Source organism: Colossoma macropomum, unplaced genomic scaffold, assembly GCF_904425465.1.
Source record: "Colossoma macropomum unplaced genomic scaffold, Colossoma_macropomum, whole genome shotgun sequence".
Taxonomy (NCBI): Eukaryota; Metazoa; Chordata; class Actinopteri; order Characiformes; family Serrasalmidae; genus Colossoma; species Colossoma macropomum.
This window is the reverse complement of record NW_023494806.1, coordinates 24,291,713-24,311,177: the sequence shown is the minus strand read 5'-3', so window position 1 is coordinate 24,311,177 and position 19,465 is coordinate 24,291,713. Positions and strand designations below refer to the sequence as shown.

Here is a 19,465-nt window from a genome sequence, read left to right as displayed (position 1 = left end):
CAGTTTCCTCACTTTCAGAAGTTAAAGTGATCACGGTATGAGGTTCATTCAGGACTACAGTACCGGAAGCCCAGGCAGGGCGACGCCCCTGATCACTCTCTCTCTCTCTGCCTCTCTCTCTCTCTCTCTCTCTCTTTCTCTCTGTCTCTCTGCTTTTCTGTGTGAGTATTTAACTATGTGAGAGGCTGTTTGGCTGCTTAACTGTCTAGTAAATGTCTGATTGTGTGTGAAATAATTAGTGTGATTATCAGTGAAACGTATTACAGTAAGGAAAATCAAAGCTGGATAAGCTGTTGATGTTACTAATTTGATTAGATTTGATGGTAGAAATGTTCTATACAGGTGAAAAAGAACCAGTTTAGTGTCCCAGTTACCTGTTTAAGATTCCTTGTATTATCCATCTGTTCCACTTGGTTATATGTGTCTGGATTTGCTGTGATCAGCATACACTGCATACACGTATCTGCTGAGATTAGAATATATTCATATTCAGTAATTAATATATTCATGTACTCATTCAGAACTTGATGGCAGCAACGCAGCTTGAGAACGTTGTGACAGGGCCACGTCTACCGTTGTGTAGCCTCCCCTCTTCTTTTAACAGCAGTCTGTAAACGTCTGGGAAGTGAGGAGAGCCATTGCTGGAGTTCTGGGAGAGGAATGTTGTCCCATTCTTGTCTGATGTAGGACTCTAGCTGCTCAGTCCTGGGTCTTTGGGTCTTCTTTATGGAGTTAGTTTTGTGCCAAAATGTTTGAGAGAAGGTCCTGATGTTTGAGAGAGGAATGTCACGGTTTGAGAGGACAGCTATCCTGGGTCTTTAGGTCTTCTTTGCTGGAATTTTCGTTTCATGATGCACTGAATGTTTTCTATTGGTGAAGGTCTGGACTGCAGGCCGGCCAGTTCAGCACCTGGACTCTGGGCTTCTGCAAAGCCATGCTGTTGTGATGGATGCAGTATGTGGTTTATTGTCTTGCTGAAATATGCAAGGCCTTCCCTGAAAGAGACGAAAGAAGAGAAAAAAGAATTAGAAATTTTGATTCATCTGACCTCAGAACAGTTTTCCATTTTGCCTCAGTCCATTTTAAATGAGCTTTGGCCCAGAGAAGACGGCAGCATTTTAGGATCATGTTGACATGTGGCTTCTTCTTTGCATGACACAGCTTTAACTTGCATTTGTGGATTACACAAAAACAGGGATTGTCTAAATCTGTTGATGATATTATGTACTGTAGTCTTCGCAATTTTACATTGAGGAACATTTTTTTGAAATTGTTCCACAACTTTTAGATGCAGTTTTTTACAGATTGGTGAACCTCTGCCCATCTTTGCTTCTGAGAGACTCTGCCTCTCTAAAATGACCTTTTTATGCTCAGTCATGTGAGTTAGTGGCAAATTGCTCCTCCAGCTGATTTTTATTAGTACCACTTACAGCCATTTGTTGTCTCTGTCCCAACTTTTTTGAAATGCGTTGCTGCCATCAAGTCCTAAATGAGTTAATGTTTTTCCTGATATGGTAAAATGTCTCATTTTCAATTTCAGATTTTAGAGCTTCATTACTCACCACTTCATATAACTTTATACAGTCATTTAAAACTAATCAGATTTTAGAGCTTCGTCACTCACCACTTCATTTCACCTTCATTGAAGGACCAGCTGATACAGACACTGAAAAAAAGAAAAAGAAAAAGATAGAAAAGGAAACAGTATATTAAAAAACAGGACAACAGCACCATCTGCTTGAGTAAACAGAGCAAACTGTTTTTACTCAGCAGATCACATTTCAGGAGCTTCACTGTCTATTTGAGTTCTGAAATGTTAAAAATCTACTTTACAAACTAAACATTAAGATAAAGTCTTTAACAAGATGATAAAGGAGTGTCAGTGCAGTTCTTACCAGTAGTGAATGTAGAGATCAGTAAGATCAGGATACAGAGAGCAGAACTGCAGGACTGCATGACTGACCTACAGACACACACACACCATCAGTACTGACCAGGAGAGGAGAGAGAAAGAGAGAACAGAACTGACCTACAGATACACACACCATCAGTCCTGACCAGGAGAGGAGAGAGAAAACAAAGAAGAAAGAACAGAACTGACCTACAGACACACACCATCAGTACTGACCAAGAGAGGAGAGAGAGAAGAGAGAACAGAACTGACCTACAGAAACACAAACCATCAGTACTGACCAAAAGAGGAAAGAGAGAAGAGAGAAAGAACATAACTGACCTACAGACACACACACACCATCAGTACTGACCAGGAGAGGAGAGAAAGAAGAAAGAACAGAACTGACCTACAGACACACACCATCAGTACTGACCATGAGAGGAGAGAGAGAAGAGAGAAAGAGAGAACAGAACTGACCTACAGACACACACACCATCAGTACTGACCAGAAAAGGAAAGAGAGAAGATAGAAAGAGTGAACAGAACTGACCTACACACACACACCATCAGTACTGACCAGGAGAGGAGAGATAGAAGAACGAACAGAACTGACCTACAGACACACACCATCAGTAATGACCAGGAGAGAAGAGAGAGATGAGAGAAAGAGAGAACAGAACTGACCTACAGACACACACACACCATCAGTACTGACCAGGAGAGGAGAGAGAGAAGAGAGAACAGAACTGACCTTCAGACAAACACACCATCAGTACTGACCAGAAAAGGAACGAGAGAAGAGAGAAAGAGAAACCAGAACTGACCTACAGACACACACACGCACCTTCAGTGCTGACCAGGAGAGGAGAGAGAGAAGAAAGAACAGAACTGACCTACAGACACACACACCATCAGTACTGACCATGAGAGGAGAGAGAGAAGAGAGAAAGAGAGAACAGAACTGACCTACAGACACACACACACCATCAGTACTGACCAGGAGAGGAGAGAGAGAAGAGAGAAAGAGAGAACAGAACTGACCTACAGACACACACACACCATCAGTACTGACCAGGAGAGGAGACAGAGAAGAGAGAAGAAAGAACAGAACTGACCTACAGACACACACCATCATTACTGAACAAAAGAGAAAAGAGAGAAGAGAGAAAGAACAGAACTGACCTACAGACACACACCATCAGTACTGACCATGAGAGGAGAGAGAGAAGAGAGAAAGAGAGAACAGAACTGACCTACAGACACACACCATCAGTACTGACCAGGAGAGGAGAGAGAGAAGAGAGAACAGACCTGACCTCCAGACACACACACCATCATTACTGACCAGGAGAGGAGAGAGAGAAGAGAGATAGAGAGAACAGAACTGACCTACAGACACACACAATCAGTACTGACCAGAAAAAGAAAGAGAGAAGAGAGAAAGAGAGAACAGAACTGACCTACAGACAAACACACACCATCAGTACTGACCAGGAGAGGAGAGAGAGAAGAGAGAACAGAACTGACCTTCAGACACACACACCATCAGTACTGACCAGAAAAGGAAAGAGAGAAGAGAGAAAGAGAAACCAGAACTGACCTACAGATACACACACGCACCTTCAGTACTGACCAGGAGAGGAGAGAGAGAAGAGAGAGAGAGAACAGAACTGACCTACAGATACACACATGGACCATCAGTACTGACCAGGAGAGGAGAGAGAGGAGAGAGAGAGAGAAAAGAACTGACATACAGACACCCACACACAAACACCATCAGTACTGACCAGGAGAGAGAGAAGAGAGAAAGAGAGAACAGAACTGACCTACAGAAACACACACCATCATTACTGAACAAAAGAGAAAAGAGAGAAAGAACAGAACTGACCTACAGACAAACACACACCATCAGTACTGACCAGGAGAGGAGAGAAAGAAGAAAGAACAGAACTGACCTACAGACACACACCATCAGTACTGACCATGAGAGGAGAGAGAGAAGAGAGAAAGAGAGAACAGAACTGACCTACAGACACACATACACCATCAGTACTGACCAGGAGAGGAGAGAAAGAAGAAAGAACAGAACTGACCTACAGACACACACACCGTCAGTACTGACCAGGAGAGGAGAGAGAGAAGAGAGATAGAGAGAACAGAACTGACCTACAGAAACACAATCAGTACTGACCAGGAGAGGAGAGAGAGAAGAGAGAGAAGAGAGAACAGAACTGACCTACAGACACACACAATCAGTACTGACCAGAAAAAGAAAGAGAGAAGAGAGAAAGAGAGAACAGAACTGACCTACAGACAAACACACACCATCAGTACTGACCATGAGAGGAGAGAGAGAAGAGAGAGAAGAGAGAACGGAACTGACCTTCAGACACATACACCATCAGTACTGACCAGAAAAGGAAAGAGAGAAGAGAAAAAGAGAGAACAGAACTGACCTACAGACACACACACACACACCATCAGTACTGACCAGGAGAGGAGAGAGAGAAGAGAGAAAGAGAGAACAGAACTGACCTACAGACACACACATGCACCATCAGTACTGACCAGGAGAGGAGAGAGAGAAGAGAGAAAGAGAGAACAGAACTGACCTACAGACACACACACACCATCAGTACTGACCAGGAGAGGAGAGAGAGAAGAGAGAAAGAGAGCTTAACTGTCTAGTAAATGTCTGATTGTGTGTGAAATAATTAGTGTGATTATCAGTGAAACGTATTACAGTAAGGAAATTCAAAGCTGGATAAACTGCTGATGTTACTAATTTGATTAGATTTGATGGTAGAAATGTTCTATACAGGTGAAAAAGAACCAGTTTAGTAACCCAGTTACCTGTTTAAGATTCATTGTATTATCCATCTGTTCCACTTGGTTATATGTGTCTGGATTTGCTGTGATCAGCATACACTGCATACACGTATCTGCTGAGATTAGAATATATTCATATTCAGTAATTAATATATTCATATACTCATTCAGAACTTGATGGCAGCAACGCAGCTTGAAAAAGTTGTGACAGGGCCACGTCTACCGTTGTGTAGCCTCCCCTCTTCTCTTAACAGCAGTCTGTAAACGTCTGGGAAGTGAGGAGAGCCATTGCTGGAGTTCTGGGAGAGGAATGTTGTCCCATTCTTGTCTGATGTAGGACTCTAGCTGCTCAGTCCTGGGTCTTTGGGTCTTCTTTATGGAGTTAGTTTTGTGCCAAAATGTTTGAGAGAAGGTCCTGATGTTTGAGAGAGGAATGTCACGGTTTGAGAGGACAGCTATCCTGGGTCTTTAGGTCTTCTTTGCTGGATTTTTCATTTCATGATGCACTGAATGTTTTCTATTGGTGAAGGTCTGGACTGCAGGCCGGCCAGTTCAGCACCCGGACTCTTCTTCTGCAAAGCCATACTGTTGTGATGGATGCAGTATGTGGTTTATTGTCTTGATGAAATATGCAAGGCCTTCCCTGAAAGAGACGAAAAGAAGAGAAAAAAAAAAATAGAAATTTTGATTCATCTGACCTCAGAACAGTTTTCCATTTTGCCTCAGTCCATTTTAAATGAGCTTTGGCCCAGAGAAGACGGCGGCGTTTCCGGATCATGCTGACATGTGGCTTCTTCTTTGCATGACACAGCTTTAACTTGCATTTGTGGATTACACAAAAACAGGGATTTTTACAGATTGTCTAAATCTGTTGATGATATTATGTACTGTATATGATGGGATGTCCAAAGTCTTCACAATTTTACGTTGAGGAACATTTTTTTGAAATTGTTCCACAACTTTTAGACGTAGTTTTTCTCAGACTGTTGAACCTCTGCCCATCTTTGCTTCTGAGAGACTCTGCCTCTCTAAAATGACCTTTTTATACTCAGTCATGTGAGTTAGTGGCAAATTGTTCGTCCAGCTGATTTTTATTAGTACCACTTACAGCCATTTGTTGTCTCTGTCCCAACTTTTTTGAGACGCTTTGCTACCATCAAGTTCTAAATGAGTTAATGTTTTTCCTGATATGGTAAAATGTCTCACTTTCAATTTCAGATTTTAGAGCTTCATTACTCACCACTTCATATAACTTTATACAGTCATTTAAAACTAATCCGATTTTAGAGCTTCGTCACTCACCGCTTCATTTCACCTTCATTGAAGGACCAGCTGATACAGACACTGAAAAAAAGAAAAAGATAGAAAAGGAAACAGTATATTAAAAAACAGGACAACAGCACCATCTGCTGGAGTGAACAGAGCAAACTGTTTGTACTCAGCAGATCACATTTCAGGAGCTTCACTGTCTATTTGAGTTCTGAAATGTTAAAGATCTACTTTACAAACTAAACATTAAGATAAAGTCTTTAACAAGATGATAAAGGAGTGACAGTTCTTACCAGTAGTGAATGTAGAGACCAGTAAGATCAGGATACAGAGAGCAGAACTGCAGGACTGCATGACTGACCTACAGACACACACACACCATCAGTACTGACCAGGAGAGGAGAGAGAGAAGAGAGAACAGAACTGACCTACAGACACACACACACCATCAGTACTGACCAGGAGAGGAGAGAGAGAGACGAGAGAAAGAGAGAACAGAACTGACCTACAGACACACACACACACACCATCAGTACTGACCAGGAGAGGAGAGAGAGAGACGAGAGAAAGAGAGAACAGAACTGACCTACAGACACACACACACCATCAGTACTGACCAGGAGAGGAGAGATATAGTGCTGTGCAAAACTCAGTGACCACCCTTTATTTCAGTTCTAGTCAAACAGCCATAAAGAATGTTACTGATTTTCCAGGAGGAGATTAGATTAAAGAGTCCACTTAAGTAATAAAAGAGAAAGTTAAAGGAAAATAAGTGACCAAATTGGAGTTCAACAAATCTACAGAGAAAATGTGCTTCCTAACAACCACCTGGAAGAGCTGCTAGACCCCAATACTTACCCCATCAGATAAACAGCACTTAAAGCTTTCATCTCTGAGAGAGAGGAGAAAATCAAGCTGATCAGATCTGAAAACATCCACAGGTGTTTCTGTTCATCCTTCCACTGTGAGAAGACGACTCAGCGCTGTGGGTCTGAAAGGATGTGTAGAAGAACCTCACTGAGAAAAGGAGACACATCAAACAACGAAGCTGAACAATGGACTGACCACCCCAGAGTCCAGACCTCAACACCACTGAATGTGTTTGGTTACATCAGAAAATGATCAACCAGCTTCTAAGACTGAACTTTGGAGGTGTGTCTGCAGATTCTTTGAGGAACTGAAAGTGAGTCTCCTGAACAGAATGGAAGCTGGAATGAAGGGAAAGAGAGACTCACTGAACACAGCACTGAATTTGAATCAATCAGCTCAGAGCCCACAAACTGCAGCAGCTCTCTGAGTTCATAGAGACTAATGAGTATCAGTGAGTGTGCTGGAGATTTACTCCACTATATTCACTGATACAGTAAATCTGTACAGTGGAAATGCTGAAATATTACAGATGTTACTCAGACTGGTGGGTTTGCTCCTCCTGGCAGCTCAAGGCTTTTTCTGTAGACTTCCTGTCTGTACAGAGGAAGTGGCTGCAGAACCGACTGCGCTGCTTGTGGTTTTTAAGAGGAAGTGTGCTGTGATGCAGCCAATCAACAGCCTGCTAATCTCAGGATTTCTCTTTAATACAGAAGCTCATCACTCTGTTCCAGCACACATTTAATAAAACTGTTATATCAATCACAATAAATTACATTAATTCTGTCTGTCAATCAGCTGATGATGTTAAATAAACCACTCAGTCTTTCTGAAACAGCCATTTAACAAAAGAGCCTCAGATCAGCCATAAACTCCAAACAGAAACAGAAACAGAGAATCTCCAAACACACTTCAGCTCTGAGCTCTGAGTTGTACTCACCGCTCTCTCTCTCTCTCTCTCTCTCTCTCTCTCTCTCTCTCTCTCTCTCTCACTGCTGGAGTTTCTGCAGGGAAATCAATCCTGTTTATTATCATAATATCAGAAATATGACAGAATCGTACAGCTGGTGTGCTGATTACTTCCTCCTGCACTGATGCGCTTTCGTTTTGATCTTCAGTAAACGGGGACAGGGGGCGGGGCTTAAGAACAGGTGGTTTTATTCTGTGGGGTTTTGACTCAGTTTCTGATCTGATGCTGCTTTAGTCTCCGAGGAGGAGGAGCTCGCTCACCCAGCGTAACGGTTCCTGTGGGAGATAAACAGAAATCTGAGGATGTGAAATGGAGCTGCAGCTGATCAGTTTAGGCCTGTTTTAGTGGAGTAGAAATGAACTGTGGGTAAACTGCACATGTGTAAAATTCACTTTAGCATCATCATTTATATTCATACTGTTTACCTGCTCACTTTCTGTCATCTGACTGTTTACATGATGGAAATAACGTTGATGTCAAATTATGGTCATGCTGGTTGACCAGCATACCAGCATCCTAAACACAACATCTGCTGGTTTTGCAGGTGACCAGCCAGTTGTGTCGTGTTGAGTTTATCATATTTTTGATTTTTTTCCACCTCCTAACTTCCCTGATCCTCTAAATGGGCTCTGATTGGCTCCTCATTACCTGCTGAACAGGTGTGAAGCATTATTACTCACCTACACATCACTCAGGCTTCTATGGGACGACAGCTGAGGCAGATACGACATACAAACACTGTTTATTATTGTGGATATAGTCATAAAGGGGTAATTACACTGTCATTAGCTTAGCTCTGGTTTACAGTTTAACCTGGGTTTAAACCTGAATGAGTCTCATGGGTTCTTAAACTCCACTGCTCTGTCCTCAAAAGCTGCAGTTTAAAGCTCACCTGCATCTTAAACTAAACCTGATTGCTTTTCATTTAAAAACCACACATCTGCCACTAGATGGTGCTGTTGATCAGGTTTAACTGAGGTCTGTCTGAAACCTGATAAAGACACGGTTTAACTGAGGCTTAAGGTGAGATTATTGTAATTGAAGCGCATTTTCAGCTCAGATATGACAATATTTCATAACCATAGGCCTACATACCTTCTGTCATAATGTTTTGTGGACATGAAACAGCACACACCTGACCATGGAACAGCCAAAGAGCCAACTGTCCAATTACTTTTGAACCCCTACAAATGAGAGACGCTGAATAAAATGGTTGTAATTCCTACAACATTCACCTTGATTTGGATGTAAATATCCTCAACATAAAGCTGAAAGTCTGCACTTTGAACTCATGTTCATTATTTAATTTCAGCTCCAGCTGTGCTGGACAGCCAACATAATGGCTTTGTCAGTGTCCAAATATTTATGGGCCCAAATGTATATGCTGACATTTCATTATATATTGACTGATAAACTATACAGCAAAATATGTTCTTACTATGCAGTATTTTGTTTTAGTCGGGCTCATGATGTAATTTGACAGCACATCTGGATGATCAGTGGATCAGAGAGACTCCTGCATGTTTGGAAAGAGCAGTCAGGTTTAGTTTAACACACAGCTGAGTATTAAACCCCTGAAGTTACCGGTTTAACCAAACCTGTGTTAAACTGAGACTAAACTGCTGCTAAGCTAATGGCAGAGCAATCAGAGCAACAGCCCCACCATGTCTCTAATGTCGATCTGTCACAGGTTTGGCACAGCGCCATCTGCTGGGTGAGCTGGACAGAGTGGAAAAGGAAGGTCAGTGTATTTCAGTTTGGACCCTGAGTTACATCAAAAGAGCAGATGATATTATGGAACATCTCAGATCTTCATCCAGACTTTTTAATTCATTTTTGTAATTAACACCTGATTCTGTTAAAGTCAGAATGACACAATAACATTTTACACAGATTAATAAAGACATCAGTCACAAGATCAGAACACAAGGAAGCTTCATTTATTTTAATAATATAAATTTACGGTTAGAATTACTGATATGAGCACAGCTGATGACACTGGAGTTGGTGCTTTATCAACATTAGAAGTATAAACACATTAAACACTATCAGTAGAAACTGACAGCAAAAATCACAGCACTTTGGACTTCAACAAACTCAGTAAAGCAGCTGCATCTTAAAAAAATACACAATATACAAAATAAGAGTTCAAAATGTTCACAGTTACATTTTAACTATTTTTTATTTATTAAAACCAGCTACAGTAAAAATGCTGTGCTATGATATCTTGGACCACTCTGAGAGAATCAAACTGTGGCACCAAAGAAAAGATCAAAACAAAAACCACTTCTCTGAAACAAAAGGTACTCAGATACAGAAACAAAAATGAAACAAAAGCTAACTACTCTTCTCTGGCCAGTAATCAAAATTACAAGGGGTGGTGCCCACGCTCTGACCAACTAGACAGAGCAGACCTCTACATGGTGCGAAAGTACAGGCACCCCTCTTAAGTGGTTTGAAATGTCAGGTGATACACTAATCCAGCAGATCTTGTAAGTGGAGCTGGGGTGAGCTGGTGAGGTTTACCCAACATAAGCGCTCCTCTAACACAAACACAAGTCCCCTGTAAGCAGAGTTAGTGAGTGTGCTGATAATTCTCCCAACTCAAGAGTAATACCTGCTCACATGTAACACCAGTGCTGGCAGGTCATCCTGATTAGAAGGAAATCTGGTGCGAAAACTTTGTCTTTGTCTCAACACTGCTAAACAGAACAATGATCAAAGTTTCACATCTGTGCTTTTAGAAAATCATGATATTTACCAGTAACAGCTAAAATCTCCCACAATCCAATCAACTACATCTCCAAAATCAGAGCTACTGATCACACAATCAGTAAAAAACTGTCTCAGGATGTTGTGCTGTGACTGATGGGTAAAAGTGGGATTGCGTGCAGCTCTAGATCATCTCTAATTCGGCTCCATTTACTTTCCTTTTTACATAAAACCAAAACATGAAGCACAGAAAAGTACAAGATGACTGTAAAAACATACAGAAGACACTCTGAACCCTCCTCCAGACTGAAGAACAGAAGATTCAGTCTTTGTGGGTGAAAAGGCTCTTCACTCTGATCCTCTACAGCCTTGTCTCACACTAACCTGAGGGCTTTTCCTTCAGAGGAACTTGTTCAGTGGTAGTAGACTGACTCTTATCCTCAGCTGTAGTGCAGCATCCATGTGAGCGCTGTGTTCTTCTCTTCAGCCACATCCAGCCTCTTACTATCTGTGGTGGGACAAAGTAGGCCAGCAATGCTCCAAGAAAGACCCCCACACCGAGCCCAATGCCAAACTCTGTTTTCTTCCAAATGTTCCACACCCAGCTCTCCTTCTCACCTAAAGAGAGAACCGAACAGACAACTTCAGAAATGTTTTGAGGGACTATTGAAGATGTGTGAAAACGGCCTAGTATTCCTAACTTATATGTTAAACGGTGAAATCAGTTAAAGTCTTACCTCTGACTGTGGTTCTATATGTAGACACGACCTCCTCGTTCTCAGTGTCCACTACAGTGTAAACACCACCATCAGAGTCCTTCAGGTCCTTCAGCTGCAGACTGGACTGGAACAACACTCTCTCCTCATATGGAGGGTCACATTGGACTTTACGGCCCTTGACTTCACACAGCTTCACAGGGTTTGGATCAGAGTCTCCAGTCCTGTTGAAAGTGACCTTCACTGGCTCTGAGACGGGAAGATCCAGAGTCAGATTATCCCCACGGTTCATCTGCAGGAAGTTCTCAGGAGCTGCAAAGATAAAAGCACAAGAAACCACATCTTCACTCACTGCCTCTTACGTTTTACAGTCTGATTAAAAGATAAAATGACCAGGTTCACTGACTGGACACTTACGCTCGAGCCGTAGACTCACATCACAGACGTCTTTACCGTCACACTGACAGGTGTACCAGGTTCTCTTAGTGAAATCAGCGTCAGTGATGGTGAGAGAGAGATTCCCCTTCAGGTACTGATCATGGATCATCTGATATCCCTCCTTCACTGATCTACATGAAGTCTGATCACACTCAGACAGAACATCAGTGGGTTTACGGGATGCAGTCCATCTGACCAAACCAGAACATCTCTCAGAGCAGGACAGAGTAGCAGAGTCATGAAGCTTCACCTTCACTGAAGAACGAGCTGAAGAAGGAGGAACTGCAGAAGGAGGGAGAGAGAGGTCTGTTAATAACGATGCAGTAAACCTGTGTCAGATCTCAGTCCAGTCCAGGTTTTTCATCCAGCTGCAACAGAATTTTATGGCGGTTTCTGAATTTGTGAATGTTAGAACTCATAATGCTCAGAGTATCTGAACTGGAGATGCACCAGGTTCCACAAAGCAGCACTGCACCATCTCTAATTTGAATATTGAGTAACGTTCCCACTCCTCACTCTGGAGATCAGGGTTCAGCTCCTCACTTTAAAATGCACTTCATTACTACCTGAGTGCATGTTTTAGGTTGAATTTCATTCACATTCAGGGTCCCTTTTCTCCACAAATGTCGGTGCACATGTTGGTCTTTTTGTAGATCAGACTAAATTATATCTCATAATCTACCTACAGTTAATACTCTACTGGCTACGTTCATCAGCAGTGTGTCAGTAAGATATCAATATCATAAATGGTATTAATCTATACAGCACATCCCCAAAAACTGGTAGAATAACTGATAAAACAGTGAACTACTCAAGGGCATAAATCAAACCAAACAAAACCGTGATGGTAAAGAATGACACTACCTTAAACAAAGCATGTCTGACAGTATAATTAGCCTGCAGCTCTATTAACAATGTGCGAAATGTAAAAACACACCCAAGATGCAAGAGAAGCTCAGCAGCCCAAACAGGAACGCTCTCCGGATCCTGGAGCTCTGCATGTCTGTGGATTCACTGAGGAGGTAAAAGAAACACTGCACATCAGTAAGAGGGTCCTGCTGAGACCCCCTTCACACCAGCTGTTAACATCAGCCCCTGGTTTTTGAGCATTAGGTTCAAAGATATGCCGGCTCCGGTGGCGCGGTGGGCAGATGCAGCCGCCACTTCAGGAAGAGCAAATCGGTGCTTTTTGCTATTTTTTTGTTTACTATCTGTCATATAACCCGACCAAAACTATATATCATGACTACTTCAACCAGTACCAGCGTCTACCATCGCCAGAGGAGCTAGTCTCTAGTCACTGCTCACCGCTGGTGGAGTTTGCGATTGTCAGAGCTGGGCCATTTTATTTGCCAAGAGAACTAACTATGCTGTACATAGTAGCGGTGTACATAGCTCCTAGTGCTAATGCTAACGCCGCACTGAACGAGCTGTACAGCGCTATCAGTGATCTCCAAAACACGCACCCAGACGGACTGTTTATTGTTGCTGGAGATGTCAACCATGCCAATCTGAAGTCGTTGCTCCCAAAATTTCACCAGTATGTGGACTTTGCAACCCGTGGGGCTAACGTGCTGGATCTTGTTTATACAAACATCCCCGGTGCTTACAGGGCCGAGCCCCACCCCCCACTACGGCTACTCAGACCACATCTCTGTGATGCTCATTCCAACATACAGACCATTCATCAGACGTGCCAAACCAGACCAGAAGCAAGTGAGAACCTGGCCACCAGGAGCTATCTCTGCTCTTCAGGACTGTTTTGAGCACACTGACTGGGAGATGTTCAGAGAAGCAGCAACCTCCGGTGACTCCATCAATCTGGAGGAGTACACAGAATCAGTGACTGGCTACATCAGCAAGTGCATTGATGATGTCACTGTCTCCAAACTTGTCACAACTCACCCCAACCAGAAACCATGGATGACTGCAGAGGTGCGCACGCTGCTGAGAACCCGTGACAAGGCTTTCAAGTCAAGGGACAAAGCAAGCCTCAGGATAGCAAGAGCCAAGCTTTCCCGGGAAAGAGGCTAAGCGTGCCTACTCAAAGAAAATCCATGAACATTTTCAAAACACTGCTGACACACGGCGCATGTGGCAGAGCATCCAGGCCATCACCAACTGCAAGCCACCTTCACCTGCTTGTGACAGTGATGCCTCCCTTCCAGACACGCTAAACAACTTCTATGCTCAGTTTGAAGCACAGAACGGAACGAGGGCGAGGAAAACCACTCCTCCTCCAAGTGAACAGGTACTGTGTCTGTCCACAGCTGATGTGCGGAGAACTCTACACAGAGTCAATCCATGGAAAGCACCAGGATCCGACAGCATACCGCCCCTCAGGGCTGTGTGTTCAGTCTGCTGCTGTTTACCCTGCTGACTCATGACTGTACAGCAAAGCACAGCTCAAACCACATCATCAAGTTTGCTGATGACACGACTGTGGTGGGTCTGATCAGCAAGAATGATGAGTCAGCGTACAGAGAGGAGGTGCAGCGGCTGACAGACTGGTGCGCAATCAACAACCTGTCTCTGAATGTGGACAAAACTAAGGAGAAGGTTGTCGACTTCCGGAGAGTGTGAGGTGACCATGCCCCACTGACCATCACTGGCTCCACTGTGGGAATTGTGAGGAGCACCAAGTTCCTTGGCGTCCACATCACAGAGAACCTCACCTGGTCCCTCAACACCAACTCCATAACCAAGAGAGCCCAGCAGAGCCTCTACTTCCTGCAGAGACTGAAGAAGGCTCATCTCCCCCCTCCCATCCTCACCATGTTCTACAGGGGGACTGTGGAGAGCATCCTGAGCAGCTGTATCACCGCCTGGTTTGGGAATTGCACCACCTCTGACCACAAGACCCTACAGTGTATAGATGGACAGCTGAGAGGATCATCGGGATCTCTCTCCCCTCCATCATGGACATCTACACCACACGCTGCATCCGCAAAGCCACCAGCATCGTGAACGACCCCACCCATCCCTCACACGGACTTTTTTCACTGCTGCCGTCTGGCAGAAGGTACCGGAGCATTCGTGCCATCACTGCCAGACTCTGCTACAGCTTTGTTCCTCAAGCAATCAGGTTTTTAAATTCACAAGGACTAAACTACCCCCCCCTCCCCCCACACACACACACTCATACACCCCTCTTTTGATGCACTACTTGCACTATCTGGAACATTACTGCTAATACTGTGTTTACACTGTTTTACTACCTCAGTAACTGCTGTGCTCACGTATGTTATCTGACTCTGTATCTCACAGATCACAGCATGTTAAATACTGCACTTTATTCCACTACCTCATGCTCAGAAATGAGTGCTGTGTCGGCGCTGCACTTTCCTCTCTGTTTACTGTGTCTAATGTTTAATTTATTGTATTTATTGTACTGTTTCTAGCCTAATTCTTTGTTTGCACACTGTCTGCACGTTCGCACTTTGTACTTTGTGTTCCTTGTTGCACCGTGTTGTTCCTGGAGGAACGTAATTCCACTCCACTGTGTACTTGTACATAGATGGAATGACAATAAAAGCCTCTTGACCTTGACCTTGACCTAAATGTAAAAAGGAAGAAAAAATAAACTCTGTGTGATTTAATACGTTCAGAAAGCTGAAAGATATTTACACTTTTAACTAATCTCATACTTAATAGCTGTAAAGTAAGTGTTAATTAACTTGTGTACTTTTTATGGACAGATCACTTTTTAACACCTTCATAACCAACAGTTTACCTCCAGCTGTTTGTTTTCAGCGGGATTTACACAGCTGGGACTTTTCCGGGATTATTTGTGCTGAGTCACGCGGCTCAAGGCAGTGAATCAAAACAACACAGTTTATGTAATCTGATCTAGTCTAATCTGAAAGGTGAAAGATATTCCATTAAAGAGCAGTCAGACAGTCAGAGGTGAGCTTTTTATCTGCTCTGCAATATCGGCAGGGTTTCCACAGCGGCTTTCCTGGCTAACTTTCACCCTCAGGAAGTTAATGTAATTAGCCTGTAATTACAGTGTGAATATTTCTTGTATACTCACGGTTTGTCGTGCTGGAGCTGGAGATAATCAAAGATAAAAAAGTTAAAAAAGTGACGAGAGACGACGAGAGGTAATAAAGAGTTAGTGTCACGATAGCGCGAGAGAAGGCAGGTCAGAAAATCTTCTAGAAATCTGGGCGGTTCCTGTTTCATCCTTTAGTATTTCACTGCACTCATTACTGTCTAAGTCAGGTGTTTTCTTCCAAGTTGCGCAATCTCGCTCACTCTTACACACACACACACACAAACACACACACACACACACACACACACAAATGCTGCCAGGAGAAGTCGATTGCAAGCATCAGAAAGATGGTGTATAAAAAAGCAGCATATGTTATTCCAACATGTGTATATAAATTTCATTGTTAACCACGAATACCTCCATGAGCCTGGCTTTGGAACTTTATGCTGGTAACAACCCAGCCAGCATTTTCATGTGGGCCCCATACGGGATAGCAACTGGCTAGCAATAGGGCCCCCCTTGGGCGACCCAGTTGGGGCCTTCACAGATTTGACCACTGGCTCTGTATAGGCTCCATGTGTGTTAGCCCATGCAGTTCACTAATCGGGCCAAGATAAGCACTGAGTGGGGACAGATGGTGCAATTAACTTTGGGTCCTAAATCTTGATGGTCCTTAATATCTTTAACCCTGAGAACATAACGTCCATTATTTCCAGAAAAACTGAAAGTTTGACTCGTCAGACCACAGTACACCTTTACACTGAGCATCAACACCAGTCAAACATCCGTTTCTGGATGTCATTGATAGTGACCTCCACTGTGTTTAGCACAGTCTTAACTTGAATTGCTGCAGTTATAGTGTTCAGTGTTTTCCTTCACTCACAGGTTTCTCTGGATTTTCTGAATCTTTTGATGATTTTATGCACTACAGAGAGTGAAACACTTAAAATCCTCACAATCCCTCTCTGAGGAACTTTATTATTAAACTAGTGGATTTCTTTGCTGATGTATTTGGTAAGTTGTGACCCATCCTCACTAGGACTAGAGCGTATGTTTGCAAAACAATTGATAAGTTGATAGGATAAAACATTAAGTGTCTTGTCTTTGTACTGTTTACATTTAAACACAGATCAAAGTAAGTTTATAAACCAGTCCTTTCTGATATATATTACATTTCATGCTGCCCCAACTTTTATGGAATTGGCTTTGTGTTTTCAGCAAAAGTCTAAACACTGCTGAGTGATATGAGGGTTTATCTCCACCTGGTAAAGTGAAAGCACTGTGAAGTGGAGGGTGTGGTGGTTGTAGTCCAGGTGCTATTATAATCTCCACTACAGTGGAATTGAGCCTCTGTCTCATACACAGTTAAACACCTGTAAACAGTGAATGCAGGTGTCTGACCTTCTGCCGCAGCAGTGTTTGTACAGATTATCCAAAGAAGGAATCTGTAGTTCAGTGAACGGATTGTAGGTCTCTCAATGTGTTAGGTCTGTAGCTGTACTCATTAACGTACTACAGGTATGTGGGTTAGATTTAGATTATTAATATGGCTTAAATAATAGAAGGTTTCATCCTTACGTTACAAATAGCAAAATCCATAAAAATGAAAAAAAAGGAGAAGAATATTTGAACGCTTATTCATGCACTCTAAGAACAATTCATTTCTCTACTGACAGATTTGGCTGCATCTAGTGGTTACGTGTAATTTATTTCTGTTTTCATACTGTTTTTATTTTATTTCTATTTCTTTAAGTAACTGCACTTGTTAGCACTCCAAGCCAATGATTGGTTGCAGTAAAGTGTCACTCAAATGCTTCTTGTCCTCCTATAGGTGTTGCTAGGGCCAGGGTCAGGCCTTGATGATTTATGGGCAGTCTTTATCCTTGACATGTACAGGCATACTCCTAGTTCAAGCATAGCTGCCTTGCCTCAGTCAGCCCTTTTCTACAGTTATGCTATGGCCTGTCACTGGTAAGGGAGCATCCCAAACAGATGGAAGCAGCTGCAACACCTACCTTTCAGCTGGGTGATCCTCAGGACATTGGTAACCACACGTCCATTTGCATTCCTCCTGCAGTATCTGAGTCTTAACCATCAGTCAGTTGCTCTTAACACATACACTAGTCAATATTGGTCATACACAAAATAAAAATAATTGTTCACAAAAAGACATACACTGGAGTCCCACAAGGATCTGTAATTGGAACACTTTTGTTTTGCAGGCAACACTGTATAAACAAACTCTGAAAGTTCTGTCCTATTTTATAGAGGTAAAACATTTTAAATTAGTGTGTTGTAGTACAATGTGAGGAGATTGTGTTCTTCCCTTCAGAAGATGTTTGCTTTCAGCTATTTAACACTCTGTATTAAAGCATCAGAAGAAAGGAATCCAGCACTGCTACATCCGAGTCTAATACGGAATTTTAATTTCCAGGGCAGTTGAAACTTTCCAGGACAATTGAAATTATAGTTCTTTCTTTGCTAGAACTGTTTGTCTGCAGTTTAATGGTTGTATGTGCTGAGTTGCTTTATAGTTGTCTTGTATACCTTTTATGTAGCTGTAACTTAGCAACAGCAACATTCAGTATTATCTTACGCATCTTTGTCTGTGAATTCTGATTGATGTGTGTTTTTGTTATGGTTATAGAGCCCTGTTTTAATTTTCATATTTTGCGACACTATTAATTTGTGATTTTAGATGAAAGCTATTTTAGGGTCCTATAGCATTCTGTCAGGGATGACAAATGAAAATGAAGTATTTTCAAGGTAAAAATAGAATGTTCAGTATCAGATTTAATGTAAATAAACCATACATATACTGTATTTTAACACAGCTGTTGTTAACTTACAGAAATAAATGTAAGTTCATAAAAAAGAAATAATCACCTTTGTTTCACAGACATTTGCATGTGTTTTAATGGTTTTTACTGTTATTACAGTGAGACACTGCATGTCAGAATAACTTGGTAAACTAGTCAAACTGTTGAATTACAGTAAAAGGAAGTGTTTCTACTTTAGCCACTTTGTTAAAGATTTTTCCAGTGCAAAAATAATGTGTAGATGTGTGGGGTCACCACCAGGACTGACTTCAGGAATCCCTGCTGTAGATCAGTGGTGTTGAACGTAGTTCCTGGTGGGTCACAGCTCTGCAGAGACCAGCAGTATCTCTCTTCTAACACTCTGAATTCAGGTTTGTGTAATTAGCTAATGAGGTGAATCATGATACATGAGAATGCACATCTCTGCAGTGTTTAACACTTCAGATGCTGATTTAAGAGTTTCACGTACTAAAATAAAGTCTTAAATTTAAAACACTGTAAACTGAATATCTTTATTTTGTATGTAAATTCTCAAAAATACTCAGTATCTCCAACACTTTGCTGTGATACTGGAAGAGCAGCAGAAAGACTAAACACAATTTAAACAAGGCATAAAAGTACAGAAATAAGTATACATTTTATTTGTATAAAATACAGATAGACTACATTTAAAAATAAATCTTAAAACAAATTCTCATGTATAAACATACACATCTCTAGTACAAATAAAATCAAACTTTGTTTCTGCTTCTCCTATTTATGAACAACTCAGCCAAAAGCAGAGTGAGTGCAAATGTAACTACTTACCCCATAAACGGGATCACTGTAACAGACTGAGTTGTAACAGTCAATAAAAAGTCTGGTGATTTAGTGCACAACACAGTTAATTCAGTGCAGTTCTGTGATGTTTGAACCAGACAAGTTTTCCAACCTAAATACATACAAATATGCATT

General features: G+C 42.1%; 1 protein-coding gene and 1 long non-coding RNA gene across 2 annotated transcripts; both read right to left on the bottom strand.

The window, feature by feature from the left end:
- Positions 1-5,322: 5,322 nt before the first annotated feature.
- LOC118827419 lies at positions 5,323-6,419 on the bottom strand. Its single transcript, XR_005008861.1, has 3 exons — positions 6,286-6,419; positions 6,026-6,067; positions 5,323-5,366 (listed from the first exon to the last, which is right to left on the bottom strand). It is a non-coding gene; the product is annotated as an uncharacterized LOC118827419 (long non-coding RNA).
- A 3,389-nt stretch (positions 6,420-9,808) lies between these two features.
- LOC118827417 lies at positions 9,809-15,950 on the bottom strand. Its single transcript, XM_036598773.1, has 5 exons — positions 15,729-15,950; positions 12,633-12,709; positions 11,675-11,977; positions 11,279-11,569; positions 9,809-11,159 (listed from the first exon to the last, which is right to left on the bottom strand). The coding sequence occupies exons 1-5, from the start codon at positions 15,878-15,880 to the stop codon at positions 10,921-10,923; spliced, it is 1,062 nt and encodes a 353-aa protein (XP_036454666.1). The 5' UTR covers positions 15,881-15,950; the 3' UTR covers positions 9,809-10,920.
- Positions 15,951-19,465: the final 3,515 nt, after the last annotated feature.